At 45.3% G+C, this 21,293-nt stretch overlaps 1 protein-coding gene across 1 annotated transcript; it reads left to right on the top strand.

The window, feature by feature from the left end:
• The first annotated feature begins 4,688 nt into the window (after positions 1-4,688).
• On the top strand, positions 4,689-15,992 carry LOC144100371 (uncharacterized). Its single transcript, XM_077633342.1, has 3 exons — positions 4,689-4,995; positions 6,988-7,221; positions 15,586-15,992. The coding sequence occupies exons 1-3, from the start codon at positions 4,759-4,761 to the stop codon at positions 15,592-15,594; spliced, it is 480 nt and encodes a 159-aa protein (XP_077489468.1). The 5' UTR covers positions 4,689-4,758; the 3' UTR covers positions 15,595-15,992.
• Positions 15,993-21,293: the final 5,301 nt, after the last annotated feature.

Here is a 21,293-nt window from a genome sequence, read left to right as displayed (position 1 = left end):
TACTTGTGCGACCATTGTTTTCCATTTCGTATATTCGGCTTGGCTTCTCGCCCCTGTGCAACACGCAAAGGAGTGTGTACTCGCCCGTGATTATGCTTTTAAGACACACATGCTTACTATTATACTTGTCTGAACCACGTGAAGCCTAATGAACAAATATTGTTTCCGATAAGCGTAAAGAGCCTAGTCTAATTGGCAACCTGGCTTTAAATGTGTGACAAATACAAGGTCGGGTGCATTGCGGCTATAATATACGATTCTCTTTGGTGCTCTCGTTGCAACTGCTTTCTGGCTTCGACGCGGACCTAGGACGAAGCTAAACTGATTTGAATGACTGGACCTCTTGTGCAAGCTAGACATATATACTACAAGACGGAAGAACTGCTCAAACATCAATTTTTTTGTTATACTTTCATGCAGTCGCCCCTGTTGCAACTACCTGCGTGTCAGATATGCAACACATGACATGTAGCATCACTAACCCAGAGTAACATGCAGGACGTGCGCTGCTTAGGTTGACAAGGACACAGTTAAAGTCAACACGAACGGGTAAACTCAATCTATCAACTGATACTTCGTTCTTTTCGAGTAAAGCTGAAATTTTGGCGAGTTGGTAAGCATTTATGGTGGGTGAGCAGCGCAACAATGGCAAGACAAGCGCTGACTAGAAACTGAGTTTATTCAAGAATGAAAAGTGGTAATATATAATGAACGTGAACAATAATATATAAAAAACATAAAAAACATATATTCTATTCCAGTGGAAGAAAACATGTGCATCCTGAACACTGAATTCAAGCGAGAGCTTGCTGGGACACACGTACTGACAACATTTCCGCGAAGGCAGGCGTACCGTGGACAGGATTCTTTGCGTGTGATAAATGACCTTGCCATTAAGGCCTTCCATTTCTTCGCGGATATAAAAAGGAAGCACTCCAAACAATAAAATGTAACTTTCAAACCATATATACCGGCCTTTCGTCGAGTCGTATATGTATACGCAAGCAATATTATACCGGAGCTTGACTTCGTGGCTTTCTATCGTGTACCGAAAACTGGACCATATGTGTGCATGCTTGTATGTGAATGAATTGAATGATTTTTACTGGAGAATTAAAGAAAAGGAATGGTGTATTGACTGAAATATTTTGGGGAGGTAGAATTTTATTTAGGCTGCTGAATAAGGGTGGCCTTCCAGGTCGTGCGAGTTTTTCTCTGTGAATGCACAGCAGTTCTTCCAACGCTACCTTCACGATCTCCTGGTCTGTCCTCCTCACCCTCTCGCGACGTTGTTCTTTTCTTCCCCAACGACGACGACGACATCATCGTGAAGTTATCCATCTCACCCTGGACGCTGCTGAGATCCAGGAGATACCGGTCGATGGCTGAAGGGGAGGACATGGCTGGAACCGAGCTGCTCCTCGGATCCCCATCAACCTTTTGACGGGTGGTGATAAATGTTATTTCTCTCTCTCTCTTTCTCCTCTCGAGCAGTGCCGACATCCACGCTAAAACGCAAAGTTGATGTGACAGCTTTTCCTTTTCTTGCTACGGTGTGCACTCGGATGTTGCCAGAGTAGGTCTTCTAGGACAGGATTTCTCCCAGTGAGATCTCCTCCGTTGTACTTAACAGAGCGGCGCCTTCATACGAAAGCCTCTGGCGGTCCACAGTGTGCAGATGTTTCCCACACTAAACTACCTGCCTAAAGGAAACTCAACTACCTCGCGGCCTTGCTGGTGCGGATGGCTCAAACAGCAAAACTTTGCGCCTTCCGCTGCGATGTTTTCTCTCGGAGAAGCGGCATGAAAGATGCAACACAATGAAGCCGGTCGAGAAGTGTAGGTTGCTTCAATTTCTGAATATCAGCGCTAGTCTTTAATAATAGAAATTTGTTTGATGATGAGCGTGTTTCTGAACGTTCTGCGGCAAAGTGTGCTTCGGGATGACCTCTCTGATCTTTTTCTATTGCCTGGCACATCAAAATGAACGGGCGATCCAGCAAGTAGGCGGAGGAAAGATTTGCAACCATCATCAACAACAACCTGACTACGTCCCCCACTGCACGGCAAAAAAGCCTCTTTCATGTCTCCGTGATTAACGCTATCCATTGCCAGCTGCAGCCACCGTATCCCCACAAACTTCTTAATCTCATCCCCCCACATAAATTTCTACCACCCCCTCCTACGCTTGCCTTTTCTTGGAATCCACTCCGTTACGCTAAAGGACTAGCGCATATCTGGCCGTCGCATTACATGCCCTTCCCCAGCCCATTTCTTCCTCTTGATTTCGGCTAGGATGTCGTTAACCTGCGTTTGATCCCTCACCCACTCTGTCCGCTTCCTGTCTTTTAACGTTACACCTGTAATTTTACTTTCCATAGCTCGCTGCGTTGTCTTTAACTCAAGCCGAACCCTTTTCGGCTCAAGATTTGCAAGACCTGTCATGCTTATATGAATGTTTCCTAGATTGTTTACCTGGATGAACCCGGAGACCGAAAACTCTGAAATGCAGGAATAAGAAAGGAAGCACGCCGCAAAGCAAGCAAAGCAAAACGTCAGTTCCTACAAAGGATCGTTTCGTTTTCGTTTCATGGGGGTTTGGCGTCCCAAAGCGACTCAGGCTATGAGAGACGCCGTAGTGAAGGTCTCCGGAAATTTCGACCACCTGGGGTTCTTTACCATGCAGTGACATCGCACGGTACACGGCATCTAGAATTTCTCCTCCATCGAAATTCGACCGCTGTGGTCGGGATCTAACCCGCGTCTTTCGGGCCAGCAGCCGAGCGCCGTAAGCACTCAGCCACCGCGGCGGCTGCTACTAAGGATCGTTTATCAAGCACAACACAAAGCTATTAAGTATAACACACGGAATCATCAGTACAAATCAATTAAAGGCACTGTGATGCATAGTTTTTTCGGGAATAAATAGATGTATACGACAATGCAAATCAAAAAATGAGGTTATATTGCACTTTTCGCAGAAAGTAACAGCTTATGGGGCTTTAAAACTGATCGGTGGAAGAATTACGCATGTTATAGCCCACCCAAAGTGCAAAGCTCCCCTTATCGTTATCGGACATTTGGTTTAAGAAATGAACAGCTGGTGTCAAGCCCTACTGTATGTTCCTTGAGGTATTAACATGTCCTATACACTTGAGAGTAAAGGTCTGGGAGCGGTACTCTCTGTTAACTCCGAGATTCAGCAAGGCAGTCAGGTATGATGAAAGAACGCAAAATTCTGTGTGTCAGCCCGCATGCATTTTTTGATCCGCACCGCACCACGTGATAAAAATGCTGTGTTGCTACGTTCTTGTCCACCAACCAAAGCCGAAAAACACCTGCACACGTGGCGAAAAGTTATAACGCAGGAGAAACGACGGTAGACATTGTGAGAATTAACGTACCGTACTAAACTGTTTAATAGCACACCACGCGGAATCCTATCATTCTATTCATTAATGATTGATGAACCTTCTGCCTTTGCTACAACGGAAAGCTGAAACAGTTTGGATTCATAAGCGCAAGACAGACAAGAGTACAGTCGTGCAAGTAGATCAAATACAAACATTACGTGTTAACTACTTTCCTGCCTTTGATCGGAATAGGATGTGTTACGCTTCGATAGATATCTGTGGGTTTTAATATCCTTCGAAACTATGAGAGACTTGGAGGGGTTTATAGATGCATTATTTACGCTTATTTGGTTTTTCTTTCTTTATAGTGTCTGCTGTTGTGCATTTTGTTGCTTATGAAGCTTGAGTTTATGGGGGCTTAACGTCCCAAAGTGACTAAGGCTACGAGGGACGCCGTAGTGAAGTGCTCCGGAAATTTCGACCACGTGGGGTTCTTTAACCTGCACTGACGTCGCACAGTACACGGACCTCTAGAATTTCGTCTCCATCGAAATTCAACCACGCAGCCAGGATCGAACCCGCTTCCTTCGGGTCAGCAGCCGAGCGCCATAACCACTGAGCCACCGCGGCGGCTTGTTTATAAAGCATGGACATAAAACTATTAGGGGTTTATGTTCGTAGCTGAGACAGAAGTCAAGTTCCGGTTTCGGTTTATTAACATCAGCTCATACTAGCATTATCTTATAAACATAAGCCGAGACAGAAGTGAAGTTCCGGTTTCAGTTTATTAACATCAGCTCATAATAGGTTTATGTTTATAAGCATAAGCCATTATGAGACATGGTTCATAAAGCACGTACATAAACCTATTATGAGTTCATGTTCGTAGCTGAAACAGAAGTGAAGTTCCGGTTTCGGTTTATTAACATCAGCTCATAATAGATTTATCTTTATAGACGTAAACCGAGACAGAAGTGAAGTTCCGGTATCGGTTTATTAACATCAGCTCATAATAGGTTTAAGTTTATAAACATAAACCTATTATTAGCTGATTTCAGCAAACCGAAACCGGAACTTCACTTCTGTCTCAGCGAAGGCAAGATAACCGCTGGTCCTTCAGGGCAACGGACTCAATTCCAAGAGAAGGCAAGTCAGGTGGGCGGATGAGATTAATAAGTTTGCTGGGATACGGTGGGCACAGCCGGCAGAGGACAGAGTTAATTGGAGAGGCATGGGAAAGGCCTTTGCCCTGTAGTGGGAGTAGTCAGGCTAATGATGATGATTATGGCGATGACAAACATGAACGAGCCTTGCGCCATGCGGTGGCGAGTCGAAGACGCCGAAGAAGACGTGCGAAGGTGCGACGTTGGCGGCGGCGTCGGCAGAGGCGGCGGCGGGGGCGGCGATGGCGTTCCCGCACCTGCAGACGCGCAGGTGCCTATCGTTCCTGGCCGAGGTGCTGTTCCTGGCCGGCGTCATCTGGTTGCTCCTCCTCACTGTCGCCTCCCTGCTGGGCGGCGGCCACAAGACCAGCGCGGCCGAGCACGCCGGCGGCCTGCTGGTCGGCCTGCTCTTTGTCCTGCCCGCCCCCTTGCTCTTCCTTACGGACGCCGTCTGCCGGAGGGCGTCCAGGACTCCGCAGGTCAGGACCTCTTCTCCCGTTATTGACAAGAGCGCGAAGGTGGTGCAGTGCCAGCCACGTCGATGCTCCCTCATAGTTCACTGGATCACCAGTGTAACTAAGTGAAGTTACTGCGAAGCGGACAGGGGACAATACCATGTTTGACATCCCTCTGTTGCGTACTGTGGGTCTTGAGCGACCTGAGGTAAACGCACTGTAGTAACATACCCAACAATTGTAGACAAAAGCATTTTTGAACTGGAAAGAAGTTATGAACCTAATTTTTTTTTAATATTGTAAGATTTCACTATAAAAATCAATACATCCTGAAATATACCTTCGACAGGCTGGCATTTTTTCCTCTTAACGTTTTTCCTACCGTCAAAAGCGTTCCCCATTTGTTTTCTATGGGCAGTCTTAACTGCTGGATGCGAGCTATGGTGAAACCTCAAAAGAGAGATTTTCCTACATATCGGAAAATGGACCATATCCTTCAGTGTTTCCATAACACTGCCTTATGATTTTGCAATATTCAAAATTTCTGTCCCAGAATGTTGGACATGCGTGTAACTTATACAGCTTCCGATGATAAGGCTGAAAAAGATGGATGCCAAGATGGACGTTCTCTCGTATTGGGGATTTTAAGGATATAGAGGGAGCGTCTCAACTGATCCAATTTAAGGAGGACTGCTTCTCTATTTCGCCTAGGACGAATTGCAGTTGTTTTAAATGTACCAGACTGACTGGCGATTCTTACTTGCGAGCTTCCTTATCGAGGGTATAAAGGATCAAACGTAGTATAAAGAAGAAACCACTGGCTGGTGTTTGAAAGCTGCCGGTGTTAGAGCGAGGCGGTGCACAGCTGAGGCGCGCTTTCCAGAGAGCTTGATATCAATGGCATTGACGACGACATTTCTACAGCGGTAAAGGGTGACAGAACTATAGAAACGCAATTTGGTTTCGCTTATGGGGTTTCACATACCAAAGCGACTCAGGCAATGAGGGGCGATGATAGTGAAGGGCTCCGGAAATATCTACTACCTGGGGTTCTTTAACGTGCACTGGCATCGCTTCCTTCATCATGAACTAGTCACGCGCCCGACCTGTACACATTTCTTATTGTGTAAATAGTTTGTGTATATTACCTTTTCCCCTAACCTCTCTTTCTGTCCCCTTACCTCTTTCATTTCTTTTCTTCATTCTGCCTGCTATCCTTTATTTCCGCTGCCGCAGCTGAGGTGCTTCAGTATCGATGGCAGATGACGGGGCTAGCACAAATCTTTTCCTTCCTTTTTATTATTATAATAATAAACTGCTACTACTACACCGCACTGTACACGGGCCTCTAGAGTTTCGCCTCCGTCGAAATTCGTCCGCCGCGTTCGGGATCCAACCCGCGTCCTTCGGATCAGCAGCCGAGTGCCATTGAGCCACCGCGGCGGGGAGAAGCGCAGTTTAGTGCGTTTCGCCCTAAATGAATGCAAGTCTCGCCTATTGTAGCGCTGCTTACGCAGAAGACAAGCAAGCTAGCAAAGTTTAGCAGTCGGCGCCGCTTGAACTTGAACTTATAGCGATGTGCCCCTTGCTGCTCATTCGGAGCCATGTATATTATTAACCAAACACAGCTACAAGTATACCAGTACAGATTTTTCATGGTATGTATAGGTGGGTAGCGACAAGAACGATATTGCCTTTTTCACGCACTGTTTTCTCGAAGCGGCTGAGCCTTGTGGACCCAATGTTCTCGTAAGCAGTGGAGGGAAGTCATGTGATGAAGATGAGGCCGCTGTGATAAAATTCGCTTCCACCGATTCTATTCAAATCTTACCACCTTCCTGCCTGAGTGTAACGATCGCAGAGACAGTGAGGGTGCGGTCAGTTACGAAGGGTGAGGAGAATTGAATTAATTGTAATTTTAATGAAATCATAAACCAGTAACGAAACTAAATGCCCCATATTACGGCGCCTAATCTCCCCTGTCTCTATTGGTTTTGCACGCATCGGCCCCCGCAGGAATTGCCGCTGTGGCCCACGGCGAGGCGCCACCGTCCGGCTCCGGTGCAGCGGGAGCCCAGCCCCCCGTCAAGTCCCGGGCTGGCCGAGGAAGGGCTGTCTTTCCCCACTGCCTCCCTGTGGTGGGCTGAGCGGCCGCCCACCTACGAGGAGGCCATCCGCATGCCCAAGTTCGAGGACATCCACATGCCCAGGGTGCACCAGGTGACGCAGACCGGCACCGTCTACTACCAGGTGAGTGCGTGGTGCCACGCGCCGGCCAGGGGCATTGCGGAGGTGCCGACTTCCGTCATGTTCAGCTTCGAACACTACTCTGGACAGGGTTAAAAGTGGCCTCTGGTGGCAATCGATGTCTTTCATTTTTCCGCTCTTTCCTAGCTTATAAGGGTTGAGTGAAAGTAGCCGCTTCGGCATGAAAATGCAGCAGTCCATCGATCTAAAGCAACTGATAATATACCCCAGGGTCCATTTAAAACAAATAAAAAAATATGCGGGCATATGTAGAAACCCATGGCTTATTCACACGCGGAGTTGAAGACAAATATAATCCCTAGGATCAATAAAACTTGTGCAAGGCTAAGGTGCAAAATGCAACATGAAAAAGAATTAAATTAGGTACATCAGAAAATAAGTAATGAAGATAAAAGAAGAACAAGCGAAAAAAAGAGCGCTAATCTGCGGCTTACACGTACTACATCCGACAAGAGACCTCTCACCTAGGAGTTAATCTTCAAAGGGGGTATTAGCAGATTTCAGCAGTTGTCACTGAATTTTAAAAACATGTAACCGCCAGCTCGATACTTTATTACATAACGCTATGTTGTTATGTCGGCCGAGGTGCTTATTGCATTCTCTCCCGAACTTTACGTTCATATCTCCTCAGCAACTTCTAGTTTCAACTTCCACAGTATAACGCGATAGCGCTAATGCTCACATTGCCCGGTCATTCTCGACTTTAGATTAATTGATCCCTGGCAGTTCTCAGGCCACCCCTAGCGTGGTGTAGCGGTCAAGCGATGCGCCACTACCCTGCAGGATGGCAGGTGCGTTCACCGATGGGACATAGGAGACTCTCGCCGCAATTCATTAACTCATTCATTACCTTAGCGGCCGCCTCCCAGTTTGCACAAAATCGGGTGGGCAGGTTGATGACTCCACACAGACACGAGGCCTTTCGGCTGCTCCGGCTGCGAGGCTTCAAAACTTAGATATGCGGCTCCTGTTTATTCTCTTTCGTCATCAAAAGCAAAAGGCAAATCAGGGGTGGAAACTAAAAGGTGGAAAAGGGTGGAGCACCACAAACACCAAACACATAGAAACAGAAAGACCAGGAAGAAGTGCTCACTACAAACTGTAGAAATTTTTATTCGGTGCGCAAATTACATTGGTTCTGGTTTTGAAGAAACGAAATGACCCAGTAACTGTCTCACGTATCTCGGTGGACGCCCGAACCTCTCCGTAAGTGAAGAGATAAAGAAGGGAGTTAAAGAAAAAAAGGAATAAAGAGGTGCCTTAGTCGAGGGCTCCGGAATAATTTCGACCGCCTTGGGTATTTAACGTGCACTGGCATCGTACAGCACACGGGCGCCTTTCTGCGTTTCGCCTCCATCGAAACGTGGCCGCCGCGGTAGGGTTCGAACTCAGATGCCCCGGATCAGTAGATGAGTGCGTTAACAACTGAGCCACCGCGGCGGGTATAAGTTATATGCCGAAAATATTACATGCGCAGTATATAGGCCGTGGAGCATAAAAAAAACAGAATCAAAAGTAAGCCTTATACAGCAGCACTAATGAAATGGCAATTAAAAGCAGGAGACGTTATTATTTCGATATTTCAATTCCTCGTCCACTTGCTAGCTCACACATTTAATAGCCAACTTTCTCATTCTGTGTGTTTCCGTAATCTCTATTTCCGTCTTGTCTGAGTGCTTCTAAGGAACGCGCGTTTCACGGTACAATGGTGCGCTCTTCTATACATGAAATTCGACGGTCGTAGTTAATGTACTGAATTTCTGTGGCGACTTCTCACGCGGAATCAGTTTTAAACCTTTTAACAGCTATAGCGATAACTCCACAATTAACAACGCGGTGCAGCAGCGCCGCCGCTAGCGCTTCGTTGCTTCGCCGCGATTGCTTGTTTTATACTAATTTGCTCGTTAGTATATATTCATAAAAATGTTCGCTTTGTATTAGAATTGGCTTGGAAAAAATTACTATTCGCGCACCTTAATTTTTATTAATTACAAAAATTAGATGGAGTTCTCCTTAATGGCCCTTTAATGCTATTGGCCATTACTGCCCCATATCATCTTGAGCTTGGCGCATTGTGAACTACATTGCACTACATTATGAACTACTACTGCTGTTCCACCGGAAAGAATTCCATGCTCGTTATCTGCTCATTGGTCGACCACCATGACTGCAGACGGATATAACTCAAGAACGCAGCGACTTTTCCCCGCCAAAGGCCCCCCCCCCCCCCCCCCCTTCCAGCCATTGGCGCCGGCCGATTCTCATGGCCCTGCTAGTGAGAAAGAGCAGGGAGTGGTAGATGAAACGGGATAATCCCTTCTCTCTATGGTCGGAGATAGACCCCCCCCCCCCTCTCTCTCTTTATTGTAGCGCCGCTCGCTGCATTGTCAGGCTAGCAGGGTGATTAGATTTGGCCGACGCCATTTGCTGGAAGGAGGTCCTTAGACAGGGAAAAGCCGCTTCGTTCTTGAGTTGTATCGGACCACCGCAGCGTATTCAAAATTCACATAGGCTTCCCTTTAAAACCTCTGCAAAAACTGTGACATATATCAGAAAGGCGAGAGAAAGAAAGAGGAAGAAAAGTAGGCGGATCAGAGCCGAACGCTTCCCGCGTGCTTTCTCCCGTCGCCTCCGGGGTCTCTTTCGTCCCGTTCCTGTGGCAGCTTTAGCTCGCGGTTGACTATTTCAAAGAGAGTTCGGCGGAAGTTGGGAGCTAACTGCGGTCTAAATTTAGCGACCCCGCTTTGAGCACCAAATTGGCTCCCCTGTCTCTTTCGCTCCTTGTGCGCTGTGTGGCGCGAAAGAATTCAGCCCTGCCCCGGCAGCAGGGCAGCGAACTCGGCTCACTTTTTCTTTCTAGTTTTTCTTTTGTGTGTGCGCGAGGCCACGAAACTGACGTGGCAGCAAGCGTGTCACTCTGAATAAGTCTGTTATAAAACTTCGCAGCTCACGCAAGCGAATACAATATATACAGCAATCAAGGGTATCCGGGATTCATCAAGCTGCAAAAGGACAACTGCAGGGAGGTTTTAGAATTCTACGAGCCTAAAGCGGTCGAATGTGCCAAACATAGCGGAGAGGTAAAAGATGGAAAAGTCTTGTTCGGCTAGCATTTGAAACAGTGACTTAATCGCCAGTGGAAATCACGAAAGCTTTTATGCTTCTCATGGCCCAAAACAACAAATGAGGGCTGCACGATGATGTCACCTACATTGCCAGTACATCTCCAACGCATAAGCTCGTATATTGAAGGAATTGGATTGGATTGTAAAACTTTTTTTGTCCAACAGATGTAGGGAAGGTTTTAGCCTACCCACCTAGGTGACAGCCAGGAGTCCTTGGACCCTAGCGGCGGTTTCGGCCAGTAGGACGGTCTTCAGTTTAATCTCCGGATCGGAGCTGAGGAGTAAGGCCTCCCATTGGTCCAAAGAATCTGTGCTTCTTCCCTAAGAGGGAACCTGAGGGCATTCCCAAAGGTTGTGATTGAGATGAGGTCTGGCTGTACAGAATTTGCGCTGAATAGAGTACTGACCGGGGTAGCAGAGGTCACACAGCATGTGGTTCGGAAATGAGTTTGCTTGCATGCGACGGCGATTGGTGGCCTGGCTCCTGTTAAAGGATGTACCGGCAGGAGGATATCTAAACAGCCCTAGTCTAAAATGCTGTGTTATGTATCTATAAGACGATAAGCGGACGCGCCCATTGTAGTCCTCGGTGAGTGCACCAGCTCGGAAAGTGAGTCCTACACACCAAAGAATTCTTATACAGAGCTAACGTAAGGCCTATACTAGAGTACGCGTGCACGGTACGGGACCGTAAGACTAAAAATGATATTGATAAATTATAAAAGCTGCAAAACCTAGCTATCCACTTTGTTTCGAATACTTACAGCAGAAATTTCAGTGTGTCAGCAGCGGAGAAATCATTAGGATGGGTTTCACTGCAGGAACGCAGATCCGTACTTAGGCTGAAATTCTTCCATAATATATACCATTCTAAAAGAGGTACTGACCATGGCGATTATTTGTTTCCGCCTGACTATATATCTGCAAGAAGGGACCGCACTTTCAACGTGAAAGAAATTGAATGCAGCACTGATTTTCTAAAATTGTAATTTTTCCTAGAACAAAACGTTAGAGATCACTGCGGCTACCCGCATTGGAGGAATGCGAAAGCATTGACGCCTCCTCGACACTCGTCGCCTCTCTTTGCCCCTCGGGGAGTCAATTGATGTTTGCTTCTAATTAATTATTCTATGTCAATCAAACTTTTTATTCGATTTGTTCTCACTCATCAAACACATTTCAATCCATTTCAAACTTTATTTTCATTTATTTGCTTTTTTTCCCACTATTTTGACGTCCACGGCTGTCTTCCCGTCCACTCACTATATCGACAAGCGCGCTATTTCGACGTTTTATTTTACATTAAATCATCCTATTCATATCACATTTATTGAGCATCATTCTCGCATCGTCCTCTGTTGATCACAACCTTTTTGTGATGCTACCTCTTCTGACAACGTCACAATCGCTGCGGACACGTTTTGGTGACACTCTTTGGTGACACTACCCCGTCGACGTAGCCTAATAATGCTTTCACATTAATAAATGAATGGAATAAGTTAACCCAGGAAGTCACTTCAACATAATTTAATGAATCGTTCGCCGCATTGCTGTAATTTTATGCTTGTTCTTGTTTGTATCAAATAACACTGCAATGTATTTTCTGTGAACATTTTTCTCTTCTTTTCCCGCAACTATGTCATATTATTATGTTGTAACTCCCCCCCCCCCCCCCCCCCTGTAAAGCCAAACAAGCTCTGTGGGTAATGTGATAAAAAATTTGTTGGAGGCACTTATATATCTCTTAACTGCGGGAAGGCGAAAGCCGTTTGCGACTCATTGCACTGCTTTGAATTTGACGCGCTTATTATACATAGATGCCACAAAATTATAGATCTTTCGGTGATCTTAATGTCACGTGACGTTAATATCACGCGACATAACAAGGTCGTGTGAACCTAGGTAGCGATGTAACGGACGGACGGTCACCACGATTATGAGTCATTAAAGGCTATCGCCCTAAAAATTAAATAAATAAGTAAGCAACGCTGTTGAAGGCAAAGCCCGTGGAGGGTTGTTTGGCGGCATCTTACGATGCGCGGCAGGGCTTGGGCGAAGACTGAGGAAATTTGAAATCTCACTTTGCGTGACGTCGCCATCTTGCTTCTCCGCACGATTTTGGCGCTGTCAGGAGAAGCATAACATTTATTCGCCTATAGCGTTCCACATTTCAACGCTAGTGAAAAAAAAACACACACACACACACATTGCAGACTTCACCTACAGCCTCTATAGACTTCAATTATTTAATATCACGGATTTTTCAAAAAGTGGTTGAATTGCCGTTTATAGTTTAGCGTTTTAAGCGAACGTCTAGGAAGGGACAAGGTACTCATAGAGGCCCATTTCAACATTCTCTAGACGGCGGTCGGAAATTTGTGAAATAGCGTCTCCAGGCACTAAAAATCGGGAGAAAATTTTCCTACGTGGTATTCAAACTGCAAACTATCGTGTTCTGGAAGCTCACAAGCAGGGAAAAGCAGTGGCACCTTAGCGAACAATAACGCTTCCACTAGTTTTTCTCGCGAAGTGAAAGGCTGTAAGGGCGCGCTGGTGGGCGGCGCAAGGTACAAAGCGCATATTTGAACGAATAAAAGTTTCCAAACGTTCTATTTCCGAAAGAGTCAAAACACCTAGTGGCGCTGCTCCAGAACGTAGCCAATTCAGAATCTTTCAGAACTTGCAACCTGCAATTTTTGCGTGATAATTGCAAGTTTAACTTAAGTACAAAAATGTCACTATAGCATTTTGTCTCCTTCGCCTTACACACTAAGAAGTACTATCAAGTGCAACATGTGCAATAGCATTGGACAAAAATTTTGAATATTGGATAGCTGCAAGGCACTAGTGGCATAGAAATTTTGAAAATAATTGGTCCATTCTTCGGATGTATGTCGCAAAATCTTTCTTTTCTAGTGTTTCCGTCTCTCGCATGGAGCACTCATGACTGCCATAGAAAACCAATGGGGCATGCTTTTGGCGGTAGCAAATACGTTGATAGCAAATAACGCAAGCTTGTTGACGGGAGATCTGCGGATATTGATTGTTACCGTGAAATCTCACAATATATGAAAAGAAGTGCAATCATAAACTCTTTCTCGTTCAAAAATCATTTTGCCCAGAATTGTCGGGTATTAGTTCCCTTGGCTGCCACCACGTGTCGCATGGCTTTGAACGTTCAAAAATAGCACGTTTACATCATTCGTGATGTAAGGAAAGAGAATGAACGAGGGCTTAGCGGCACTGGCTGGTCGTTGTCGCGTATTCCTGGTAATGGTTTGGTTTGGTTTATGAAGGTTTAACGTCCCAAAGTGACTCACACTACGAGGGACGGCGTAGTGAAGGGCTCCGGCAATTTCGACCACCATGAGGTTCTTTAACGAGCACTGACATCGCACAGTACACGGGCCTCTAGAATTTCACCTCCATCGAAATTCGACCACCACTGCCGGGATGGAGCCCACGTCTTTCGGGTCAGCAGCTGAGCGCTAGAACCACTGAGCCACAGCGGCGGCTATTCCTGGTAATGGCTTATTTCCTTGAGATTGGTGTAAAACTTCCCTCTGAACCATTGGCTTTTAGGTCGAAACAGACTACGCTAAGGAGGATGCCAAACTCCAGTTCGCCCTTTAACTTGAGGAAAAAAAACACCTCAATCAAGTAACACTGTAAAACCGAGTAGTGCGTCATTAACGAAAGTACATCTCTTGAGAAACTCCCCACGATCTGCGCGGTCCTCCAATCCAGAAGTTTATTTGTAGAAAATATGAACCAATAAAATCTGACGTATTTCTGTATACACAAGGCGGGGTCAACGACCCTTTTTTGCCAAACATTTCACCCGAGTGAAGCCCAGCACGAAGCCCGGAGAAAACTGCTATACTCATTGATAACTGTGGGTATCCGGCTGCAATTGAACCCTGCATCTGGCGCATACAAGGGGATGATCACACCGCTATTCTACCGCTTTACTGAAAGTAAAGAACAAAAATCCGGTTATGTAACTTAGTGCATAAAATTCAAAAATTCAAGGGTGCACTCAATAACTGATTACCTGTGACAATACGAGAGCATACCCAAGCAGCACAGATAATTGGCCCAATATTTAAAGGGGATGGTTTCAAAGTGGCCCTTTTTATATCAGGTCTTGCCAATATATTTCCAATATTCACCCGATTACCTCTGCTGCTTGAGTAGGGCCTCGATGTGCGTCCTTATGAACTAGCACATGGGAGACATTCCACTGAGACTTCGCACCCATTTCCTTTCATAGACGCTAGTGCACCTTTTAGTTGAAGGTTCCACTCATGATGACTGATCGCTGAGTCACGTTCGACTAGCAATTCTGTGCTACAGATCTCATGCAGAGTCGAACACAACTAGTCCCGCACTTGTGCGACATTGAGGGCCCACATTGTTTGCGCCAGAAACACCTCACTGGGTAAGATGGTGAGTCCTTTCTCGGGGCATGCATAGAAGGAAAGGTTAGTGCTGAATTATAGGCAAAGAAACATTATCGTTGGGGGTGGCTTTCAGCGCCACGTTGTGTGGTTAATATTCGGCCGTCTTCCAGGGGAGCTGATTAGTTTCTTGTCGGAGAAACTCTTCTTTTCTTGTGAGAGAAAGGATTTCTCCGGCATTGGTCATGCCCATTCACTTCTTTAAACAACGATCGTCTTGTTCTCGTTTTTAGGCCAAACTGGCGCTAATGGTTTTTTTTCTTTGTATAAGATTATTGCTGCATCACTCTTCTGTCAATAGGTATGCTATCCCGATTTACATTGCCCACGAGCAATTCCTGTTAGTTACTCAAAGATGCTTATAGTACCTCTTTAATAGACTCGCCTTCGAGATTAGCGTAATGTCTACTTTTAAATGTGAATGTATCCGGTAACCTTGGCGTGTGTACATATGTTAATTTTTTTCTAAACAACCTTGCTTTGAACTAATTCTATTTAAATCCCAGTTATTTTTTAAAACCTTTATTATTCTATTTCAAACATCCTAAGGCGCGACATCACGGCGGCGTACGACGGGCTTCTGCTGCGGCGATACTTCTATGATGTCGCATAAAACATTATGTACGGATGTGCACAGTTCATAAACATGATCAACTTGCTCTGTCAGTAGAGGTGTTCACTTTACATCGAAGCAAAGAGCAGTGAGTTTCGGCCTCTCTCACTGCTTAGCCGTAATGACACGCAACGCCATTTCCACGCAGGTCACGTGAGCGAGGGAAGCCAATAACAGTCGCCGCCTTCGTCGCAGCTCCTCCAAATTGTGCAGCCCCTTTCCAAGTGATGACCTGCGCGCGGCCATCCCGAGCCGCCGCCCAGATATAGGACTGCGCGCAGTTCCATTTCGAGAAGGCAACAACTGCGCTTCGGCCAGACTCCTACGGGACTACTGCCCAGGCAGGAGGAGGTTAGGCGCAGCCGTTCTCGACATCCAGACAACGCGGAATGGTGACGTTTGCCAAAAAAAGAAACTTCGGCAAAACGTCACTGGTTGCACGCCCGTCCTCATCGAAATTTCAGTTAAACAATCCGAGCGGTTTAATCATTTTTGTAAACGTTATGAAGAATGTTCTCCCGTTTTTGGACTAAATATATAGTTTGTCTGTTACAAGCAAGACTCAACTTATTTATACGAATTTTAGGTCCTCCTTGAACTCTATTCTTGATCAGCCGCCAGAATACAGGAGCACTGCAAATGATCGAAATATTGTCAAGTAATAAACCTTCAGTAGTTTTGGTGGAAAAGGCCCAGTAACAGTCTCATTTCTTGGTGGCAAAAAATTAAAATAGGTTTTTGGGGAAAGGAAATGGCGCAGTGTCTGTCTCACATATCGGCGGACGACTAAAGGGTGCCGTAAGGGAAGGGATAAAGGAAGTAGTGAAAGAATAAAGGAAGAGAGAGGTGCCGTAGTGGAGGTCTGCGGAATAATTTCGACCACCTGTGGATCTTTAACGTGCACTCCCATCGCACAGCGCACGGGCGCCTTAGCGTTTCGCCTTCATCGCTAAGGCGCCCGTGTGCCGCGCCGTGAGGGAACGGAAGAAGGTGGGAGGGAAAGAAGATAGTGATAATACATTGAAACGAACAAAGCGTGGAAGGCCGTGGAGGAGGTACCGAGGAAAGCACAAATTCAAATACAAATTCTTTTCATTGTAGCGAAAGATACATTGGCCACGAACTCGCAGTTTCGCCGTGCTCGCATTCCCACCGTGGTCGCACCGCACCACGTGACCAACCACGTGACTGGTCCCATGACCAACCGCCTGACGAACCACGTGGCAACAACTAGCCAGACAACCAGCCAAGGCTAACCAAGTTATGCCTCAGCTTTCGCTACTTATATCCAGGCATAGCCGAGCATAGCCACTGCCAATTTTTTCCGCATCACTTACATTGATAATGAGGGCAGCCCTTACAAAAATATCTACCTAGCTTTTATTAAACACTTATATGCTTTCGGCAATAAATTTTTTTGCGACACAATTCCTACTTTGTAGACTTGTTTTGTTCATTTACAATTTAAAATTGTCCACCGTATTCCAACTGACTGTTTATTAACTCAACTCGATAGATACACATTGAGATTTTATCGACTGGAAATAGGCATTTAACTGATTGTTTATAAACCTGCTGATCACTTTTAATTGCATATCTATTAACACTTAATTATCGTTAATTGCCTCTGAGTTAGCATTTAATTGCCAGTTTATTACCCCAATGTTATTTAATTGATTTGCAGTTCACATTTAATTGACTGTTTATTGAAAGGTCTAAATACATCCAGTCGATAGTTTATTGGGTGTTTATTACCTTGCCACAGTGTTCCGAGCTATATATAAAGTGCATCCACTATGTGCGTGTGGGGATCTCAAAATTACAATACTGTCATACTCTGGCACAAAAGGAAATTGGCATTTATTGGGTGCTGTGCTCCAAGACCGGGACTTCCGACATGGGTTCCGGGACGTGCTGTAGTGTGTTCTCATCTGGCGTGTCCCAGCCGGCTCATACCAGCTCTGGCATGCTTTTGTTTACTGTCTCCTGGTGTGGATGGTGTACCATTCCGCCGATGATGTCTAAGGAAGGAAGCATCCAGAAAGTAATTTGTTGCCTAATATGTCTTTAAAGTGATGTTCAATGTCTGGACATAGTACCGTGAGCAAAATTAAGAGACCGCCACAAGTGTATGCTAAAACATGCCAAACTGCATAGGGGCATCCATCTCGACAACAGAATTGCTTCGTCAGGCGGCACCCGCATGCCGTTTTGCATAGTTAGGTACGCCCTCACAGGGGTCTCTTAATTTTGAGCACGATAGTAGATAGGAGCATGCACATAATTACGTGATTCATGTTCTTGCTAAGCATGAAGAGCAAGCATGTATTGAAAGAAGAAAAAAGCGCTCATATTTGCCCAAGAGCACCCTTAGCTTAATTTTTATTCGCAGGCGAAAGCAGCGGTTGAGTTACGCTGGGGGCCCCTTGCGTCATAGCGTGCATAATTTCCTATAAAGTGAAATATCTTTCACTGCCTTGAATCCAGCTTTGTGTAGCCACAATGCATGAGGAGGAGGAAAAACATTTATTCAGAGCACAAAAACTGGGTGGGTTCAGTACGAGAACCCATTGGTCACCATCATAATCCGGCCCCTTTCAACCAGCGATTTCTGGTCGAGTGGGCTGTGGCTATGAAGGGTTGCCTCCCAGCGCTCATGAGTCGGATCGGGATTGCTGTCCAAGTCTGGGTTTTCTTGACATTCCCAGACCGCGTGAAAGAGTGTGCCAACTGCTCCACAGAAGGGGCAGGACGAATGGTAGGTTTCTGGGTACCATTTACTCATTAGGTAAGGATTGGGCAGAGTATTAGTTTGTAGTCGCCTGATTTTGTGCTCTTCATATTTACTTAGGGTTTTGTGAGGAAGAGGATATTTCCTTCTTTCCCTCAACCTTACTAAGCTACGCAGAAATTACGGAGTACAATGCCTGAAAATTAAGAGACAAAAATTATGTTTATTATGAAATACATTGCTATAGTGATCACAGTGCAAAGGTAAATAGCAAGTGCTACCATTAAATTTATGCCAGTGATGCAAACATGTACTCCACACTCAATATAACTGAACAGCTTAAATATGAATATGAACAGATTGAGCCTTCTGCTTTATAGTAAATCAATACTTTTCGCATAATGCACCCGACCTAATTTCCGCGTGCTTTTTTTGTATTCATAGCTAATTTCATATATTTACAGGCTCTCACTGCTTCGGGAAGTGAGGTACAGCCATATTTATGAGGTTGCAACTCATATTGCAAGCTTTCTGAGACAATGGAAACATTCCAGCATATCATGTAATTTCAATCACTTTTTCATTCAATTTCATTCACAATTTTATTAACTTTTCTAGCATATCAAGTAATTTCATTCATGCCCACACTGAATCAGAATCCCTTAGGTCTCAACACTTCTAAAGTCCAAAGCTTCATAGGACATAACTGCCAAGCTTTCTTTCTAATGCTTGACAGCTACGTGTTCATGAAAAGTTGTTATTTCCTTGTTAATTCTACAGTTTATGCACCGACCCATTGCTCTCAGAGTCTCATCATTTAAGCTGTTTATATTATCCTTCACACGAGGTACTAATTTTGCCCATTAATTAACCTCCTGCGCACAAACCTTCACATGATGACATACCTCCAATAAATTAGCCACTAGCTCCCGTCCCGTATGTTTGTCATCCTTTGTATTGTGCACCCTAATAAACCACTGACAAAACCCGAGTCGCAATGCTCGAATACATTGAAGGAGTGGATATATACTTCTGTGTTAAATCCAGCTGAAACCAGTAGTCACCTGCGAGTGCATTCATTTTCAATTGAGTGAGTGCCTTCTGCAGAGTCTCTTCCTTGCCTTCCAATGTCACCTTCCTGAGCAGTTGCCAATGAAGCTGCGTTGCACCACTGCTTCTCTTGACCAGACCGTTGTGGTGGCCCTCTTCATAAATACTGAATGTTTTGGGATTCTGTCCAGGGTGTGTGTATATAGGCTTCTCCATCTCGAAATAATAAATGAACACACCTACAGGAAAAAGAACACGTGCATAAAAATTCGATGCTATATTCACAATCAGGAATAAAACATTAACTGCATTTGTTGATTGCAAAGTTTCATATGGCACTACGCTTTAATGCCTGCTAAAAAAAACAGAAGTAAAGAATCATTCAGTAATCAAAAATCAACACAAATCTTAAGCCTTGATATTTCTGGCGTCATGGAGCAGTAGTAGGCTCTGGCAGCAGAGCGAAATACAAAAAGTAACTGCGTGCTTTGCCTTTTTATGTTTGCAACATTAACTGTGCAAATCGTATAAAAAATGACTTCATGCTTGTGAAAATGTCAGATTAGTGTGTCTAGTAGCAAACACAGAAAAATAAAAATAGTATGCAACAGTAGGAGCACTGTCTGTGTTCCACACGAGAGGCTGAGCCTGCTAAGAGCAGTTCTTTATTTCCAGCTCTTCCAGATGCCCTTATCAAGGAAGGCACTAATGCTCCTAAACCTGCAGTAATGTAACATGTCCTCAAAATGCTGGCCACTTGTGCATATTTTGAGCAGTCCGAAGTGAATGGAACTTCATGTGACAACAGTCATTCAGCCACAACTTGGTGCTTCCTTAAAGGGGTTGGGACATCAAATATTCAGGCCATAGTAAGCTTGGTATGGGCTTCCTCTGTATGCAAGGTCACCCACGGCGATGTATTGGACGCAGCAAGCGCTTAAAATATATTTTATTTGAGCTCCAAAGAGTCCCTAAGTGCCCTTTCTCACGATCGAGGCCCGTCGCTAGCGCTATTGGTGGTGACGTAGAGACCTGGGAACGATATCAGTTAAGAGCAGTGACATCACAACACAGTAACGTGACGTACTATGAACGGCGGCGCGCGACATTGGCGAGGCGCTGCTTCGGCGACTCAGCGGTCAATGTGCAGATCGGCGTATATGTCGTCGCTGACGCACCAGCCGGCACCTCATATCGGTGGCCAAGTGAAACCTTCGTGTCGATAAGACGATGACCCTCTTGTTTGGACCTTCTCCGTAATACGAATAAGCGAAACGAGCGACTACATTATATGTTCACCATTCGCCTCACCTGCAATACGAATAAGCCTAGCGAGTCCGCCGGGTTCGTATGTGCAATGTCGGCGATTGTGGAGAGCGATTTCACAAGTTTTAACGAATACAAGTGGTCGTCGAGCGTAGTTTTGACAACAGTGACCTGAAATCGAGGGTTGTTTACATCTTAGGACGCAAATGCATCCAGCGGGAAGCGCCGCTGCTAGGCGGTCAATGATGCGGGCGCCCGCGGCGGCAGCTACAGTCGTCAGCGTCGCTTGAGGGAAACAAATTAAGCCATTTTGTTTATCTCAAATGGGTGCCGAACATACCTCTAGATAAACCAATTTAAATTCAAATACTGGACAAAGCAAAAAAGCAGTTACAACGAGTCAGAAGCACCGGTCTATACGCGTTGTCAACAACCTGGTTATGAAACATTCCCCAGGCTGGTGCTCGCATTCTTCAGCAATTCCTGCAAAGTTATCGCACTGCGCAAACAAGTAAGCCCGCAACCGGCGCAAAAGAGATGAGCTTGCTTAACCTAAGTGGAACGCAGCTTACAATTAATGCCGAACTAAAGCGTAGTTGGTGCCTGTATACAGATGCATATATATATATATATATATATATATATATATATATATATATATATATATATATATATATATATATATATGCGTAAACAAAAGTAGCTCCGAGATGCAGTCATCGTCATGGGCGCCTTCCTGGAGGAGTTACGTACCCGTGCGGTAAATCCTGAGCCCTGTACAATTGTCTGGAAGCATTCATTTAGCGAAT

The sequence above is a fragment of the Amblyomma americanum genome, chromosome 8 (assembly GCF_052857255.1).
Source record: "Amblyomma americanum isolate KBUSLIRL-KWMA chromosome 8, ASM5285725v1, whole genome shotgun sequence".
Classification (NCBI taxonomy): Eukaryota; Metazoa; Arthropoda; class Arachnida; order Ixodida; family Ixodidae; genus Amblyomma; species Amblyomma americanum.
Note: the sequence above shows the minus strand (reverse complement) of the source record. Positions and strands in the feature narration are given on the sequence as shown.

Excerpts from the sequence above, each read along its gene's own strand:
- LOC144100371 (XM_077633342.1), top strand. The coding sequence starts at position 4,759 with ATGGCGTTCCCGCACCTGCAGACGCGCAGGTGCCTATCGTTCCTGGCC. Across the intron at positions 4,996-6,987 it reads GGGCGTCCAGGACTCCGCAG|GAATTGCCGCTGTGGCCCAC; the intron begins GTCAGGACCTCT and ends CGGCCCCCGCAG.